The 17,500-nt window shown below is 44.7% G+C and overlaps 1 protein-coding gene across 1 annotated transcript in view; it reads right to left on the bottom strand.

Moving 5' to 3' along the window:
• Positions 1 to 4,991: 4,991 nt before the first annotated feature.
• Positions 4,992 to 17,500, bottom strand: part of LOC139559107 (gamma-aminobutyric acid type B receptor subunit 1-like) — a 239,464-nt gene continuing 226,955 nt past the window's right edge. Inside the window, exons 21-23 of the mRNA XM_071374826.1 lie at positions 13,018 to 13,146; positions 12,298 to 12,444; positions 4,992 to 8,283 (exon numbers count right to left, since the gene is read on the bottom strand). Of these exons, the coding sequence (XP_071230927.1) occupies positions 7,999 to 8,283; positions 12,298 to 12,444; positions 13,018 to 13,146 (561 nt within the window). The 3' untranslated portion in view covers positions 4,992 to 7,998. The remainder of the gene's footprint in view (positions 8,284 to 12,297; positions 12,445 to 13,017; positions 13,147 to 17,500) is intronic.

A 17,500-nucleotide genomic window follows, 5' to 3' on the forward strand; every position in this document is an offset into this window, starting at 1 on the left:
GAAGGCCGTGAGGCCGATACGTAAAGCTCTGACGAAGGCCGTGAGGCCGATACGTAAAGCTCTGACGAAGGCCGTGAGGCCGATACGTAAAGCTCTGACGAAGGCCGTGAGGCCGATACGTAAAGCTCTGACGAAGGCCGTGAGGCCGATACGTAAAGCTCTGACGAAGGCCGTGAGGCCGATACGTAAAGCTCTGACGAAGGCCGTGAGGCCGATACGTAAAGCTCTGACGAAGGCCGTGAGGCCGATACGTAAAGCTCTGACGAAGGCCGTGAGGCCGATACGTAAAGCTCTGACGAAGGCCGTGAGGCCGATACGTAAAGCTCTGACGAAGGCCGTGAGGCCGATACGTAAAGCTCTGACGAAGGCCGTGAGGCCGATACGTAAAGCTCTGACGAAGGCCGTGAGGCCGATACGTAAAGCTCTGACGAAGGCCGTGAGGCCGATACGTAAAGCTCTGACGAAGGCCGTGAGGCCGATACGTAAAGCTCTGACGAAGGCCGTGAGGCCGATACGTAAAGCGTATTAAAGATCAGTGATAATATCAAGAGCAGTGTGCGGTTTCCTTTTTCCTTCAACTTGTGCACGTGACAAAACAAACAAGAAACTACTTTTTAAAAAGAGCCCTATGGGTTTCCTTATGGATCCTGGTCAAAAGTAGTGCACTATTTACGGAGAAGGGTGCCATTTGGGACGCAGAGTATGAATGGAGGCAGAGGCCCTGGAGAATCCAGAGGCCCTGGAGAATCCAGAGGCCCTGGAGAATCCAGGCAGAGGCCCTGGGGAATCGAGGCAGAGCCCCTGGGGAATCCAGAGGCCCTGGGGAATCCAGGCAGAGGCCCTGACTCGGGGACAATCTTCATAAGAAAGAAGGAAGGAGTGGAAGACGACAAGACGTCATCTAGTGGTGATATTATTGATGTGTGTGTGTGTGTGTGTGTGTGTGTGAAGGTAGCATACGTCCTTTGTGATTAATGTTCTTTCCTTTGATAGATCTGTAGCCATTGATGCTCTGTATATTCCTCAAAGTGATATATCTGGATCTATCTATCTGCAGACCAACTGTTAGGACTTAATAAATACCTACTCCGTTATTGGATTGTTACTCCGACCCAAAAATACCACAACCTGTCCTTCATCAAATACATCACATACAATTATACAACACAATGTGAATATATTATACAAATAAAAACATACTTTATGTTTCATATAATCACTCCTTTTGCATTTCACATCTCAAATGTTAACCAGTCGTGTGTATATATATATATATAGAATTCAAATACCATATGTATACTACGTATGTATGAGCAAGATAATACATATATCATAATAATCATTTACACAATGTCAATATTGTGCATATCCTCGTTTTGTATAAACATCACTGGTATCATTACTGTATTCCGACTACACAGAGATAGCTATACATTTACATACAGAATACTGACAACCATATGTACAGTTGGGCACCATAATGGATTGTAAACAAAGGACCTGACATGAGGACTGGGTTGTACAAAGTTCTCGTTATAACGAGCGTACATTACAGCTTCATAAGTACTACTCAGAGATTCATAAGTGCTGACAACAAGACAACTCATATCACAGTCATTTTTAACAAGCTGGATACTGTACCACACTAGGGTCTAGAGAATGAACATGAGGCTAGAGTTCAAAGGTCAAGCAAGGCCAAGTCTAACATTCCAGAGCCTTAAGAAAGGTCAAAAGGTCATACAACCACTAACCCAGTTGCCCTAAGACTTCATGAATATGGAAGAGGTTCTTATGATGGTGTATTGTACTCTAACATTATATGTAGGTAGTAAAAGTCCCAAAAAACGAAATCTGGATAAAAACATAAGCTTTATAAATGAGCAGAGGTGCTGTTACTAGAACTGAGCAGGTGCTGCGTGGTACTGGTCCAGAGAGGGAGGTGTCTGTCTGTACTGGTCCAGAGAGGGAGGTGTCTGTCTGTACTGGTCCAGAGAGGGAAGTGTCTGTCTGTACTGGTCCAGAGAGGGAGGTGTCTGTCTGTACTGGTCCAGAGAGGGAGGTGTCTGTCTGTACTGGTCCAGAGAGGGAGGTGTCTGTCTGTACTGGTCCAGAGAGGGAGGTGTCTGTCTGTACTGGTCCAGAGAGGGAGGTGTCTGTCTGTACTGGTCCAGAGAGGGAGGTGTCTGTCTGTACTGGTCCAGAGAGGGAGGTGTCTGTCTGTACTGGTCCAGAGAGGGAGGTGTCTGTCTGTACTGGTCCAGAGAGGGAGGTGTCTGTCTGTACTGGTCCAGAGAGGGAGGTGTCTGTCTGTACTGGTCCAGAGAGGGAGGTGTCTGTCTGTACTGGTCCAGAGAGGGAGATGTCTGTCTGTACTGGTCCAGAGAGGGAGGTGTCTGTCTGTACTGGTCCAGAGAGGGAGGTGTCTGTCTGTACTGGTCCAGAGAGGGAGGTGTCTGTCTGTACTGGTCCAGAGAGGGAGGTGTCTGTCTGTACTGGTCCAGAGAGGGAAGTGTCTGTCTGTACTGGTCCAGAGAGGGAGGTGTCTGTCTGTACTGGTCCAGAGAGGGAGATGTCTGTCTGTACTGGTCCAGAGAGGGAGGTGTCTGTCTGTACTGGTCCAGAGAGGGAGGTGTCTGTCTGTACTGGTCCAGAGAGGGAGGTGTCTGTCTGTACTGGTCCAGAGAGGGAGATGTCTGTCTGTACTGGTCCAGAGAGGGAGATGTCTGTCTGTACTGGTCCAGAGAGGGAGATGTCTGTCTGTACTGGTCCAGAGAGGGAGATGTCTGTCTGTACTGGTCCAGAGAGGGAGGTGTCTGTCTGTACTGGTCCAGAGAGGGTGCTGTCTGCCTGTACTGGTCCAGAGAGGGAGGTGTCTGTCTGTACTGGTCCAGAGAGGGAGGTGTCTGTCTGTACTGGTCCAGAGAGGGAGATGTCTGTCTGTACTGGTCCAGAGAGGGAGATGTCTGTCTGTACTGGTCCAGAGAGGGAGGTGTCTGTCTGTACTGGTCCAGAGAGGGAGGTGTCTGTCTGTACTGGTCCAGAGAGGGAGGTGTCTGTCTGTACTGGTCCAGAGAGGGTGGTGTCTGTCTGTACTGGTCCAGAGAGGGAGGTGTCTGTCTGTACTGGTCCAGAGAGGGAGGTGTCTGTCTGTACTGGTCCAGAGAGGGTGCTGTCTGCCTGTACTGGTCCAGAGAGGGAGGTGTCTGTCTGTACTGGTCCAGAGAGGGAGGTGTCTGTCTGTACTGGTCCAGAGAGGGTGGTGTCTGTCTGTACTGGTCCAGAGAGGGAGGTGTCTGTCTTTACTGGTCCAGAGAGGGAGGTGTCTGTCTGTACTGGTCCAGAGAGGGAGATGTCTGTCTGTACTGGTCCAGAGAGGGAGGTGTCTGTCTGTACTGGTCCAGAGAGGGAGGTGTCTGTCTGTACTGGTCCAGAGAGGGAGATGTCTGTCTGTACTGGTCCAGAGAGGGAGATGTCTGTCTGTACTGGTCCAGAGAGGGAGATGTCTGTCTGTCTAAATCAACATTGTTTTTCCTCAACATCACAAAGCTGACAATCTAGTCCATCCTATGGGCCCTGGTCAAAAGTAGTGCACTATAGACCCTGGTCAAAAGTAGTGCACTACTACCCTATAGATCCTGGTCAAAAGTAGTGCACTAATAGACCCTGGTCAAAAGTAGTGCACTACTACCCTATAGATCCTGGTCAAAAGTAGTGCACTAATAGACCCTGGTCAAAAGTAGTGCACTACTACCCTATAGATCCTGGTCAAAAGTAGTGCACTAATAGACCCTGGTCAAAAGTAGTGCACTACTACCCTATAGATCCTGGTCAAAAGTAGTGCACTACTACCCTATAGATCCTGGTCAAAAGTAGTGCACTAATAGATCCTGGTCAAAAGTAGTGCACTACTACCCTATAGATCCTGGTCAAAAGTAGTGCACTAATAGACCCTGGTCAAAAGTAGTGCACTACTACCCTATAGATCCTGGTCAAAAGTAGTGCACTAATAGACCCTGGTCAAAAGTAGTGCACTACTACCCTATAGATCCTGGTCAAAAGTAGTGCACTACTACCCTATAGATCCTGGTCAAAAGTAGTGCACTAATAGACCCTATTAGTCAAAAGTAGTACACTTCTTAGTGCACAGAGTGCCATTTCAAACACAACCAACATTATCTCACCCATCCACCCAGCCATCCACCCACTCAGTCACCCAGCCACCCACTCAGTCACCCAGCCACCCACCCACCCAGCCATCCACCCACCCAGCCATCCACCCACTCAGTCACCCAGCCACCCACTCAGTCACCCAGCCACCCACCCACCCAGCCATCCACCCACTCAGTCACCCAGCCACCCACTCAGTCACCCAGCCACCCACCCACCCAGCCATCCACCCACTCAGCCACCCAGCCACCCACTCAGTCACCCAGCCACCCACCCACCCAGCCATCCACCCACTCAGCCACACACTCAGCCAGCCACCCACCCAGTCATCCACCCACTCAGTCACACACTCAGCCAGCCATCCACCCACTCAGTCACCCAGCCACCCACCCAGTCATCCACCCACTCAGTCACCCATCCATCCACCCACTCACCCACCCAGCCATCCACCCACTCAGTCACCCACTCAGCCAGCCATCCACCCAGTCATCCACCCACCCAGCCATCCACCCAGCCACCCACTCAGTCACCCAGCCACCCACCCGCCCAGCCATCCACCCACTCAGCCACCCACTCAGCCAGCCACCCACCCAGCCATCCACCCACTCAGTCACACACTCAGCCAGCCACCCACCCAGTCATCCACCCAGCCACCCACTCAGTCACCCAGCCACGCACTCAGTCACCCACTCAGCCCCCTACCTACCCACCCACCCACCCACCAACCCACCCACCTTCTCAGCCCACCCACCTTCTCAGCCCCCCCCCCTCAGCCACCCAGCCATCCCCCCACTCACCCACCCACCCACCCACTCAGCCAGCCACCCACTCAGCCAGCCACCCACCCAGTCATCCACCTACTCAGCTCTCTCGCTGTTGAACCTGTCTGGTTTCACAGAACCTGGAAACAGCACATGAACGGAGCTTATGGCAGATAGCAAATGAGCCTGGGATCGAGATTACAACAGTGGTTGACGCACAATGAGAAGGCAAATACAGTCATTTGAAACAGGCACTGAGAAAGGTACCTGAAAACACATACAGGTTATGGTCTCACTTTGTGCTCCTGGCATCGCGTTGGACTAAAATATTTAGGGGAAGTGTTACTTTCTGTCTGTCTCTAAAAACTACAGCGCTAAAAAGTCCTTCCTCTTTGACATTGTTTTACAGGACAAACATGAAACCAGATAGCAGATCCAGCAAAAAACAAGAAAACAGAACTGCTGATGAGAGGGTTTGGAGATTTGACCACTGATGTTGTTTGAGGAGTTTAGTACCTGCCAGGAGCTACGTTTGACCTAATACTGGGTTTATGGTGAACAAAAATGAATAGCTAGGAAGAATATCCTATGTGTTGTCAATGCGGTTAACACGTTGCTAAAGCAGAGACCTGCTAAAGTGTCAGTTCAGATACGGCAGGTGTCATTGAGGAAGTATCTGGATCATCAGTGATTCAATGTGTTCAGTGTCCCAAATGGCACCCTATTCCCTACATAGTGCACTACTTTTGACCAGAACCGTATGGGCCCTAGTGCACTAATTAGGGAATAGGGAGCCACTTGGGACACACATACGCTTTTAGCCGGAGCTGGGGGAAGAACTTAAAAAAAAGAAATGATGTATGTATACACTTGTACGGCTTGTGCAGCATAACATATGGGCTCCCGAGTGGTCTAAGGCTGCATCTCAGTGCTAGAGGTGTCACTATAGACACCCTGGTTCGAATCCAGGCTGTAATCACAACCGGCTGTGATTGGGAGTCCCATAGGGTGACGCACAATTGGCCCAGCATCGTCCGGGTTTGGCCGGTGTAGGTCGTCATTGTAAATAAGAATTTGTTCTGACTTCCCTAGTTAAATAAAGGTAAAACAATATATATACTGTATATATGATTATTTTTTGACACAATCTTAAAATACTACGTCCTCCAAGCTCTAACAATTGGAGCCCAACTAATGCCAAACGTTCAGAAGGGATCAAATAAAATAAATTGTATTTGACTGTTGGTTGTATTATATAACACATTAATCATATTATGTTCGACCTGTTAGAGGGTTGCAAAACAATGGGAATTCCCAGAATTCCCAGTTGGAGGATTCTAGATTTCCAGTTTATTCCTTCCTGATTCCGGGAATTTTCCAACCAGGAGTTCTGAAAAACTTGGGAATTTAGGGAAAGTTGGAACCTGTTTTCTCCAGTTAAATTCCTATTTTGGTTTGTCTTTTTGGACACCTCTGTCTGTCTCATCATCTGTGAAATCTCTTCCGGCAACAGCTGTGGCCTTGTATTATAACAACTGTTTCAGTGTTGCTCAGCCTCAGCTTTATGAATCACCCAGTCAGGCAGCGCTTCATTTGCTGCAATCAGGACAATTTAAATACTTTCTGGTGAAGGACGAAAAGCCCGCAGCCCACAAACAGATGATTCTACAGCTGGAATACATCCCAACTCTAAAACAGTCTCTTGAAAAGAGAAATAGGATCCTCAAAAAAAAAAAAAAAAAAAAAGTTTTTTAACAACATTTAAGAATAAGTATACATTTAGCATGGGATGTAAAAATAGACCGGAGATTACGTCGAAGTTGTATAGACAGCAGATCTGGTAAATGTTTTTTGACAAAGACAAACAGGTCAGTCTTGATGTCTCTGTACAATCACAAGCTTGTCTTACAGATTCTCCTGTCATGGTGCTGCTGCAGTATCCACATGCAGTAAACACTTATTATTGGTATATTATAAATATGATGAATGTGTAGTCATAACATTAGCACCTCTCTTGTTCTTCCTCTCTTGTTCTTCCTCTCTAGATACTATAAATATATACACACCAAATCCCTTGTGGCTAATTTATGCATCATGCTCTGAGGGCAGCAGACGCAGAACGGTTTAATTTATTGGAAATTATAGACCGCATGAGTATGTTGTTCTTATTTCTCACAAATAAATATGGAATGATTGCATTTATTGGACACCAGGGGGAGGGAGAGACAGAAGGACAGAGTGAGAGAGAGAGAGAGCGAGAGCGATTGAGAGAGCCAGAGAGTGACAGAGAGTGAGAGAGAGAGAGAGAGAGAGAGAGAGAGAGAGAGAGAGAGAGAGAGAGAGAGAGAGAGAGAGAGAGAGAGAGAGAGAGAGAGAGAGAGAGAGAGAGAGAGAGAGAGAGAGAGAGAGAGAGAGAGAGAGGGCGAGAGAGAGAGAGAGAGCGAGAGGGCGAGAGAGAGAGCGAGAGAGAGAGAGCGAGAAGGCGAGAGAGAGAGCGAGAGAGAGAGCGAGAGAGAGCGAGAGAGAGAGAGAGTGAGAGTGAGAGGGCGAGAGAGAGAGAGCGAGAAGGCGAGAGAGAGAGCGAGAGAGAGAGAGCGAGAAGGCTAGAGCGAGAGAGAGAGTGAGAGGGCGAGAGAGAGAGCGAGAGTGAGAGAGTGAGAAGGCGAGAGAGAAAGAGAGAGAGAGAGAGAGAGAGAGAGAGTGAGAGAGAGAGAGAGAGAGTGAGAGAGAGAGAGGTAAAAACAATAATTCTATGTGCTTTCTGTTTTCCCTTCTTCAAATCCCTTTGCTCAATTTCAATTGGTCTCTTCAGAAGCTATCCCCCTCTCTTTAAGTTGTCTTCAGGTACGGCCTCTCTGATCTTTCTCATTCAATAAATTGGATCACCGTTTGACTCCTGTTGCCCCCTCTACCTATCACTAACCCTCTGATCACTACCTTACCTAGTTACTACCTCTCTTCCTTCCTCTACCTCGTCTCTTACCCCCTCATCCGATTACTGGTCCTTCCATCCATTCTTCATTCACTAACTTATACCCCCTTTCAAACACTCTTCCTCTCCTCCTATCGTTCACTTGTAGAGGAGCTGTAACCGGCTGGTGTGGCAGTTGTTTCTACTGATCTTCCCGTCGGGCTGATAGAGGTTGGAGGAGTTGGAGAACGATGGAGGGAGGGAGTGGTTGTCTGGGGTGGGGTTGGGGTACCCCGGTGGGGGAATGAGGGATTTGGGGTCATTCGAGGGGACGGGGAGAAGGGGCGTGCTGTGGTTCTGGTTGGCTGTGGAGGGTCGTCTTCGGGAGCGGAGAGCTTGTCGCTCCACCAGCTGGTTTCGCAGCTCTGACACCCTCTCTTCTTTCTGTGAATGAGAGAAAGAGAGAGAAAGAGAGAAAGAAAGAGAGCGAGAGAGCGAGCGAGAAGAGAGTGAGAGAGGGGGAGAGAGAGAAAGAGAGAGAGAGAGAGAAGATAGCGAGAGAGAGAAGAGAGAAAGAAAGAAAGAAAGAAAGAAAGAAAGAAAGAAAGAAAGAGAGGGAGGAGAGAGAGAGAGAGAGAAAGAGAGAGAGAGAGAGTGTAATATTCAAAGTGAATGATGACCTATCTATTATCAGGTTGATGTTTATTGTCATGAGTGTTGTCCTGGAGGCAGAACTCAAGGGGCCAGCTGCAAAGTCAAAATTGTCTGTATCATAAAAACGAATTAGAACAAAAATGAGCTTTTTGATCTTAATTTAAGGTTACGGTAGAGCATTAGGTTTAGCAATGTGGTTAAGGTTAGGGTTAAAATAGGATTTTATGACTTTGTGGGTATGCCAGCTAGTGACCACCATGCAAAGCTGCCTCCAGTACATGAGTCGACTCAATAATTATAACCTTCTATCCTTTAACTAGGGCAAGGAGTTTTTCTGACCATGTGATCTGACTAGGCAAAGCTCTGGTCTCTACTCATCACCTAAAACTAGGCCCTGGACTTTCCCCTGAGATCCCTGGTACATCATGTGGCCAGGAAAAACTCCTGGCCAAAACTACAGTATAACATAGACCTACAGAAAGAACGGATACATCGCAAAGAAAGACCCTTTACCTACTGTATAACATAACTGATCCTATACCTACTGTAAAACATAACTGATCCTGTACCTACTGTATAACATAACTGATCCTATACCTACTGTATAACATAACTGATCCTGTACCTCCTGTATAACATAACTGATCCTATACCTACTGTATAACATAACTGATCCTGTATACCTACTGTATAACATAACTGATCCTATACCTACTGTATACCTACTGTATAACATAACTGATCCTATACCTACTGTATAACATAACTGATCCTATACCTACTGTATAACATAACTGGTCCTATACCTACTGTAAAACATAACTGATCCTGTACCTCCTGTATAACATAACTGATCCTATACCTACTGTATAACATAACTGGTCCTGTACCGACTGTATACCTACTGTATAACATAACTGATCCTATACCTACTGTATACCTACTGTATAACATAACTGATCCTATACCTACTGTATAACATAACTGATCCTATACCTACTGTATAACATAACTGATCCTGTACCTCCTGTATAACATAACTGATCCTATACCTACTGTATAACATAACTGGTCCTGTACCGACTGTATACCTACTGTATAACATAACTGATCCTATACCTACTGTATAACATAACTGATCCTGTACCTCCTGTATAACATAACTGATCCTATACCTACTGTATAACATAACTGATCCTGTATACCTACTGTATAACATAACTGACCCTATACCTACTGTATAACATAACTGATCCTGTATACCTACTGTATAACATAACTGATCCTGTACCTACTGTATAACATAACTGATCCTATACCTACTGTATAACATAACTGATCCTATACCTACTGTATAACATAACTGATCCTGTACCTACTGTATAACATAACTGATCCTACACCTACTGTACACCTACTGTATAACATAACTGATCCTATACCTACTGTATACCTACTGTATAACATAACTGATCCTATACCTACTGTATAACATAACTGATCCTGTACCTACTGTATAACATAACTGATCCTATACCTACTGTACACCTACTGTATAACATAACTGATCCTATACCTACTGTATACCTACTGTATAACATAACTGATCCTATACCTACTGTATAACATAACTGATCCTATACATACTGTATAACATAACTGATCCTATACCTACTGTATACCTATTGTATAACATAACTGATCCTATAGCTACTGTATAACATAACTGATCCTATACATACTGTATAACATAACTGATCCTATACCTAATGTATACCTATTGTATAACATAACTGATCCTATAGCTACTGTATAACATAACTGATCCTATACCTACTGTATAACATAACTGATCCAATACCTACTGTATAACATAACTGATCCTATACCTACTGTATAACATAACTGATCCTATTCCTACTGTATCCCTACTGTATAACATAACTGATCCTATACCTACTGTATAACATAACTGATCCTATACCTACTGTATAACATAACTGATCCTATACCTACTGTATAACATATCTGATCCTACACCTACTGTATAACATAACTGATCCTACACCTACTGTATACCTACTGTATAACATAACTGATCCTGTACTACTGTATAACATAACTGATCCTACACCTACTGTATAACATAACTGATCCTATACCTACTGTATAACATAACTGATCCTACACTTACTGTATAACATAACTGATCCTATACCTACTGTATACCTACTGTAAAACATACCTGATCCTATACCTACCATAACATAACTGATCCTATACCTACTGTATAACATAACTGATCATACACCTACTGTATAACACAACTGATCCTATACCTACTGTATGCCTACTGTATAACATAACTGATCCTATACCTACTGTATAACATAACTGATCCTATACCTACTGTATAACATAACTGATCCTATACCTACTGTATAACATAACTGATCCTATACCTACTGTATAACATAACTGATCCTATACCTACTGTATAACATAACTGATTGTTTACCTACTGTATAACATAACTGGTCCTAAACCTACTGTATACCTACTGTATAACATAACTGATCCCATACCTACTGTATAACATAACTGATTGTATACCTACTGTATAACATAACTGATCCTATACCTACTGCATAACATAACTGATCCTATACCTACTGTATATCTACTGTATACCATAACTGATCATATACCTACTGTATAACATAACTGATCCTATGCCTACTGTATAACATAACTGATCCTATACCTACTGTATAACATAACTGATCCTATACCTACTGTATAACATAACTGATCCTATACCTACTGTATAACATAACTGATCCCGTACCTACTGTATAACATAACTGATCCTATACCTACTGTATACCTACTGTATAACGTAACTGATCCTAAACCTACTGTATAACATAACTGATCCTATACCTACTGTATAACATAACTGATCCTATACCTACTGTATACCTACTGTATAACATAACTGATCCTATACCTACTGTATAACATAACTGATCCTACACCTACTGTATAACATAACTGATCCTATACCTACTGTATAACATAACTGATCCTATACCTACTGTATAACATAACTGATCCTATACCTACTGTATAACATAACTGATCCTATGCCTACTGTATAACATAACTGATCCTATGCCTACTGTATAACATAACTGATCCTATACCTACTGTATACCTACTGTATAACATAACTGATCCTATACCTACTGTATAACATAACTGATCCTATGCCTACTGTATAACATAACTGATCCTATGCCTACTGTATAACATAACTGATCCTATGCCTACTGTATAACATAACTGATCCTATACCTACTGTATACCTACTGTATAACATAACTGATCCTATACCTACTGTATAACATAACTGATCCTGTACCTACTGTATACCTACTGTATAACATAACTGATCCTATACCTACTGTATACCTACTGTATAACATAACTGATCCTATACCTACTGTATAACATAACTGATCCTATGCCTACTGTATAACATAACTGATCCTATGCCTACTGTATAACATAACTGATCCTATGCCTACTGTATAACATAACTGATCCTATACCTACTGTATACCTACTGTATAACATAACTGATCCTATACCTACTGTATAACATAACTGATCCTGTACCTACTGTATACCTACTGTATAACATAACTGATCCTATACCTACTGTATTACATAACTGATCCTATACCTACTGTATACCATACCTGATCCTATACCTACTGTATAACATAACTAATCCTGTACCTCCTGAATGATCTTCTGAAGTTCCTTGTTCTCTCTCTCCAGCTGTCTGGACTTCTCCTCATCGTTGTTGTTGGTGGATGAGCCCTGTGTCTTCACGGTCTCCTGGGTGTCCGACTGCCACTCCCCTCGGGTGATCAGACGTCGCATCTACAGTACCACCATAGAGATAAACAATCTGTACTGAAACATCTACAGTACCACCATAGAGATAAACAATCTGTCCTGAAACATCTACAGAGTACCACCATAGAGATAAACAATCTGTCCTGAAACATCTACAGTACCACCATAGAGATAAACAATCTGTCCTGAAACATCTACAGTACCACCATAGAGATAAACAATCTGTCCTGAAACATCTACAGAGTACCACCATAGAGATAAACAATCTGTCCTGAAACATCTACAGTACCACCATAGAGATAAACAATCTGTACTGAAACATCTACAGTACCACCATAGAGATAAACAATCTGTCCTGAAACATCTACAGTACCACCATAGAGATAAACAATCTGTCCTGAAACATCTACAGTACCACCATAGAGATAAACAATCAGTCCTGAACCATCTACAGAGTACCATAGAAATGCATACACAGTGCTTGTATTGAGCTGGTGCTCACCGGTACGCAATATGTTAACACAGGTACTGTAACAGACATACTGCAGTTACTGACTGAAGCTTCTACTGTACCACAGAGACAGACTGTTATTCTACCTTGGGGACAAAGAGCACCACCAGGGTGATGTAGACAGAGAAGACGATGGCAAGGGAGGCGAAGGCAAACGAGGCGTCCTGCTGCGACGACAAGATCATGGTGACGGGAGCCGTGATCATACACAACACCTGTAGGGAGGAGGGGGAGAGACACAGAGTGAGACAGAGGAGGGGGTAGGAGGAGAGAGATAGATGGAGTGAGAGGGAGAGAGAGAGAGATGGAGTGAGAGAGAGCGAGTTAGAAAGGGAGAGAGCGAGGTAGAGCGAGAGAGCGACGGGGAACGAGAGAGAGAGTGAAAGAGAGAGGAATGAAAAATGGGAGTGTGAAAAATGAGGGAAGAGAGACGGGACAGAGAGGGGGATAGTAATCAATACGTATTGACCAACAGTCATCTCTCCTCCAAAACCTGCAAAATCTCATCCAGACTGGCAAATGGAAAAACCCTGCCGTCAAACGGAGGCGATATCTTTCTCTGTCGAGTCATTAATCACAGCGGACAGGTCGCAGAAGGAAAAGACGACAATATCAGGGTACAAATACAATCCACAGTGCACCCTATTCCATATAGAGGCCTGGTAAAAAAGTAGTGCACCCTATTCCATATAGAGGCCTGGTAAAAAAAGTAGTGCACCCTATTCCATATAGAGGCCTGGTAAAAAAGTAGTGCACCCTATTCCATATAGAGGCCTGGTAAAAAAGTAGTGCACCCTATTCCATATAGAGGCCTGGTAAAAAAAGTAGTGCACCCTATTCCATATAGAGGCCTGGTAAAAAAGTAGTGCACCCTATTCCATATAGAGGCCTGGTAAAAAAGTAGTGCACCCAATTCCATATAGAGGCCTGGTAAAAAAGTAGTGCACCCTATTCCATATAGAGGCCTGGTAAAAAAAGTAGTGCACCCTATTCCATATAGAGGCCTGGTAAAAAAAAGTAGTGCACCCTATTCCATATAGAGGCCTGGTAAAAAAGTAGTGCACCCTATTCCATATAGAGGCCTGGTAAAAAAGTAGTGCACCCTATTCCATATAGAGGCCTGGTAAAAAAGTAGTGCACCCTATTCCATATAGAGGCCTGGTAAAAAAGTAGTGCACCCTATTCCATATAGAGGCCTGGTAAAAAAGTAGTGCACAATCATCTCGAAATAGGGTGCCATTTGGGAAGCACATTTAGATTCTTCCAGAATTGTTCCAACTAATTTCACCTTGATTCCTCCTTGGTCTTCGGGAGAACAAATCATTTCCTATTTTTCCCCTCCGCTTGTTTTTTTTTTTAGGGGGGGCGGGGGGGAGGAGCTGATTAGCCCCTGAATGTTAACTGCTCCCCTTTGATTCATCTTTAATTAATTTTATCGTCTTCATTTAGTTCCAGAAAATGAGCAGGTGGGCACCTCTCCTTGCTCCCATTCTTGTAGTGTCTACGATAAATAGATGTGAGTGCCTGGCCACTTCAGCAGATGGTGGTGGTGGTGGAATCAGTCTCATTAGTTTTACATAGAAGGATCACTGGGACACCATTCATCACAAGGCCAGAGAGAGAGAGAGAGAGAGAGAGAGAGAGAGAGAGAGAGAGAGAGAGAGAGAGAGAGAGAGAGAGAGAGAGGAAAGAGACAGAGAGAGAGGAAAGAGAGAGAGAAAAGAGAGAGAGAGAGGAAAGAGAGAGAGGAAAGAGAGAGAGACAGAGAGACAGAGAGACAGAGAGAGAGGAAAGAGAGAGAGACAGAGACAGAGAGAGACAGAGACAGAGACAGAGACAGAGACAGAGACAGAGACAGAGAGAGAGAGAGAGAGAGAGAGAGAGAGAGAGAGAGAGAGAGAGAGAGAGAGAGAGGAAAGAGACAGAGAGAGAGGAGAGAGAGAGAGAAGAGAGAGAGAGAGAGGAAAGAGAGAGAGGAAAGAGAGAGAGACAGAGAGAGAGAGAGAGAGAGAGAGAGAGAGAGAGAGAGACAGAGACAGAGACAGAGAGAGACAGAGACAGAGACAGAGACAGAGAGAGAGAGAGAGAGAGAGAGAGAGAGAGAGAGAGAGAGAGAGAGAGAGAGAGAGAAAGAGAGAGAGGAAAGAGCGAGAGAGAGAGAGAGACAGAGAGAGACAGAGACAGAGAGAGACAGAGACAGAGACAGAGAGAGAGAGAGAGAGAGAGAGAGAGAGAGAGAGAGAGAGAGAGAGAGAGAGAGAGAGAGAGAGAAAGAGCGAGAGAGAGAGAGAGAGAGAGAGAGAGATAGAGAGAGACAGAGACAGAGAGAGAGAGAGAGAGAGAGAGAGAGAGAGAGAGAGAGAGAGAGAGAGGGAGAGAGAGAGGAAAGAGCGTGAGAGAGAGAGAGAGACAGAGAGAGAGGAAAGAGAGAGAGAGAGAGAGAGAGAGAGAGGAAAGAGAGGAGAACAGGACAGGGTTCTCTTCCTCATTTTCTCTCCAGCGCCAATTTGCAATTCTCTAAGTCAGTTTTAGCTTAAATTGGGTTCAATGCATAATGGGTAATCCTCAGAGATGAATTAAAATACAACGATGGAAATTGGAAAACAGGAAATCCGCCATAGTGGGGACAACACTCTTGATTAAAATGCTGTGTCACCGCCGCAGTGCAGTGCTGAACTGGCAGGAGGGACAGTGTTATTCTATTTCCAGACTCAATACCAAACAGTGAAACACTTAAATCATCCAAATTGGCACACTGGGCATCTTCTCAATTTGATATTTGGACGCAGAGAATATCCATGTTAGAAGTATTTCTTTTGTATTTTTTTTGGCATTTAATTTTTGTTTTATTTTGATCAGCCACACAACAGGACAGAAACGGCTAACCGGTTGTAGTAATAGAGAGATAAATATGAAGATCACTGGAGGAGGAGAATGTCTGTCGAGAGGGATTCACACAGTACGGGCCAGATGATCAAATCCTCCAGAGACATCCAACTCTTTCCCTCCCACCCTCTCTCCCTTTATCCCTCTCTCTCTGTGTGTGTTTCCATCCAAAGTGTTGCAGTAGAGGGATAAGGGGATTTAGACAGACAAAACACAGAAGACCTGACGTGTGACTTGATTCCCCCTGATGAGGAAGGGAAGAGGACCTAGTTACTACCTTCTATCGCCCATCCTCTCTGCTGCCTCTCCTCTGTTTTTTTCTGATAACAGATTCTGTACATCACATCACAACACACACACACACACACACACACACACACACACACACACACACACACACACACACACACACACACACACACACACACACACACACACACACACACACACACACACACACACAGTTTTCTGGGCCTTTCAGATGACAGATACTGTCCCCATGCATACAGCGTCATTTAGGACAGCTCCCATGCTGAAAGCCCCACTGGCCAGCTCCAGCTCCTCATTAGGGGTGAGTGGGAGGGCTGGAGGTGAGCAGAGCCACAGGGGACCACCGAGGACAGAGAGACAGGCATTGTCACAGCATTAAACAAAAGGTGGAGGGAGAGAGAGAGAGTCAGTGAGAAAGAGAGACAGAGAGAGAAGAGACAGAAAGAGAGAGAGAGAGAGAGAGAGAGAGAGAGAGAGAGAAGAGACAGAAAGAGAGACAGAGAGACAGAGAGATAGAGAGAGAGAGAAAAAACAGAGAGAAAGAGAGAGAGAGAACGCGCGAGAGAGAGAGATCCAAGCGAGTGGAGACTGAGGACGAACTAACACAGCCTGGAGAGAGAGGGAAAGACAGAGAGGGAAAGAGAGACAGAGAGAAGGCAATAGCAAGAGAGAGAGAAAGAGAGAGAGAGATATATAAGAGAGAGAGGGAAAGAGAGAGAGCGGCGAATTAGACTGACATACAGATCAGCTTTAGAAATCCATGTTATTCAATTATTGCACCCACACTGCTTGCGCGCGCCAACGAGCGTCTGCGACACCAAGGGCTAAAATAGATGTCGTTCCTATTTCTGACGCAGATCGCGCTGCAAGTCCTGCCTCTCCCATCTCCTCATTGGTTTATAAAAGCAGGTACCCACGTGCCATCTCCTCATTGGTTTATAGAAGCAGGTACCCACGTGCCATCTCCTCATTGGTTATACCCACGTGGGTGATAGAAAGACTAACTGTTTTGCCGGTAGTCGTGGTAATACAATGAAAGTTTAGATGCGATCACCATATAATTTAAACGATGAAAAAGCCTGGAAGGAGGAGAGATGACTAGAAACGATTCGGTTGGCCGTTTTATGTGTGGATTAATTGTCCGAGTAGAGGACCTTGTGCATTTCAGGTAAAATAACAACTCAATGTTTAGATCCCAGGACAAATTAACTAGCAACAGCAAGCTAGCTAAATAGGACAAATTAGCTAGCAAATGCAAGCTAACTAGCTAAATTGACATACATGTTTAATGCTTTTCGACCTGTCCTCAAATGAATGTCATTGGTTCAGAGTTTGTTTTGATATTTTAACCTGCGTGTCGTGATCGCGTTTGGTGTGGGGCGACAAAATACATTTACAAAAAGACAAACAGAG

The sequence above is a fragment of the Salvelinus alpinus genome, chromosome 29, assembly GCF_045679555.1.
Source record: "Salvelinus alpinus chromosome 29, SLU_Salpinus.1, whole genome shotgun sequence".
NCBI lineage: Eukaryota > Metazoa > Chordata > Actinopteri > Salmoniformes > Salmonidae > Salvelinus > Salvelinus alpinus.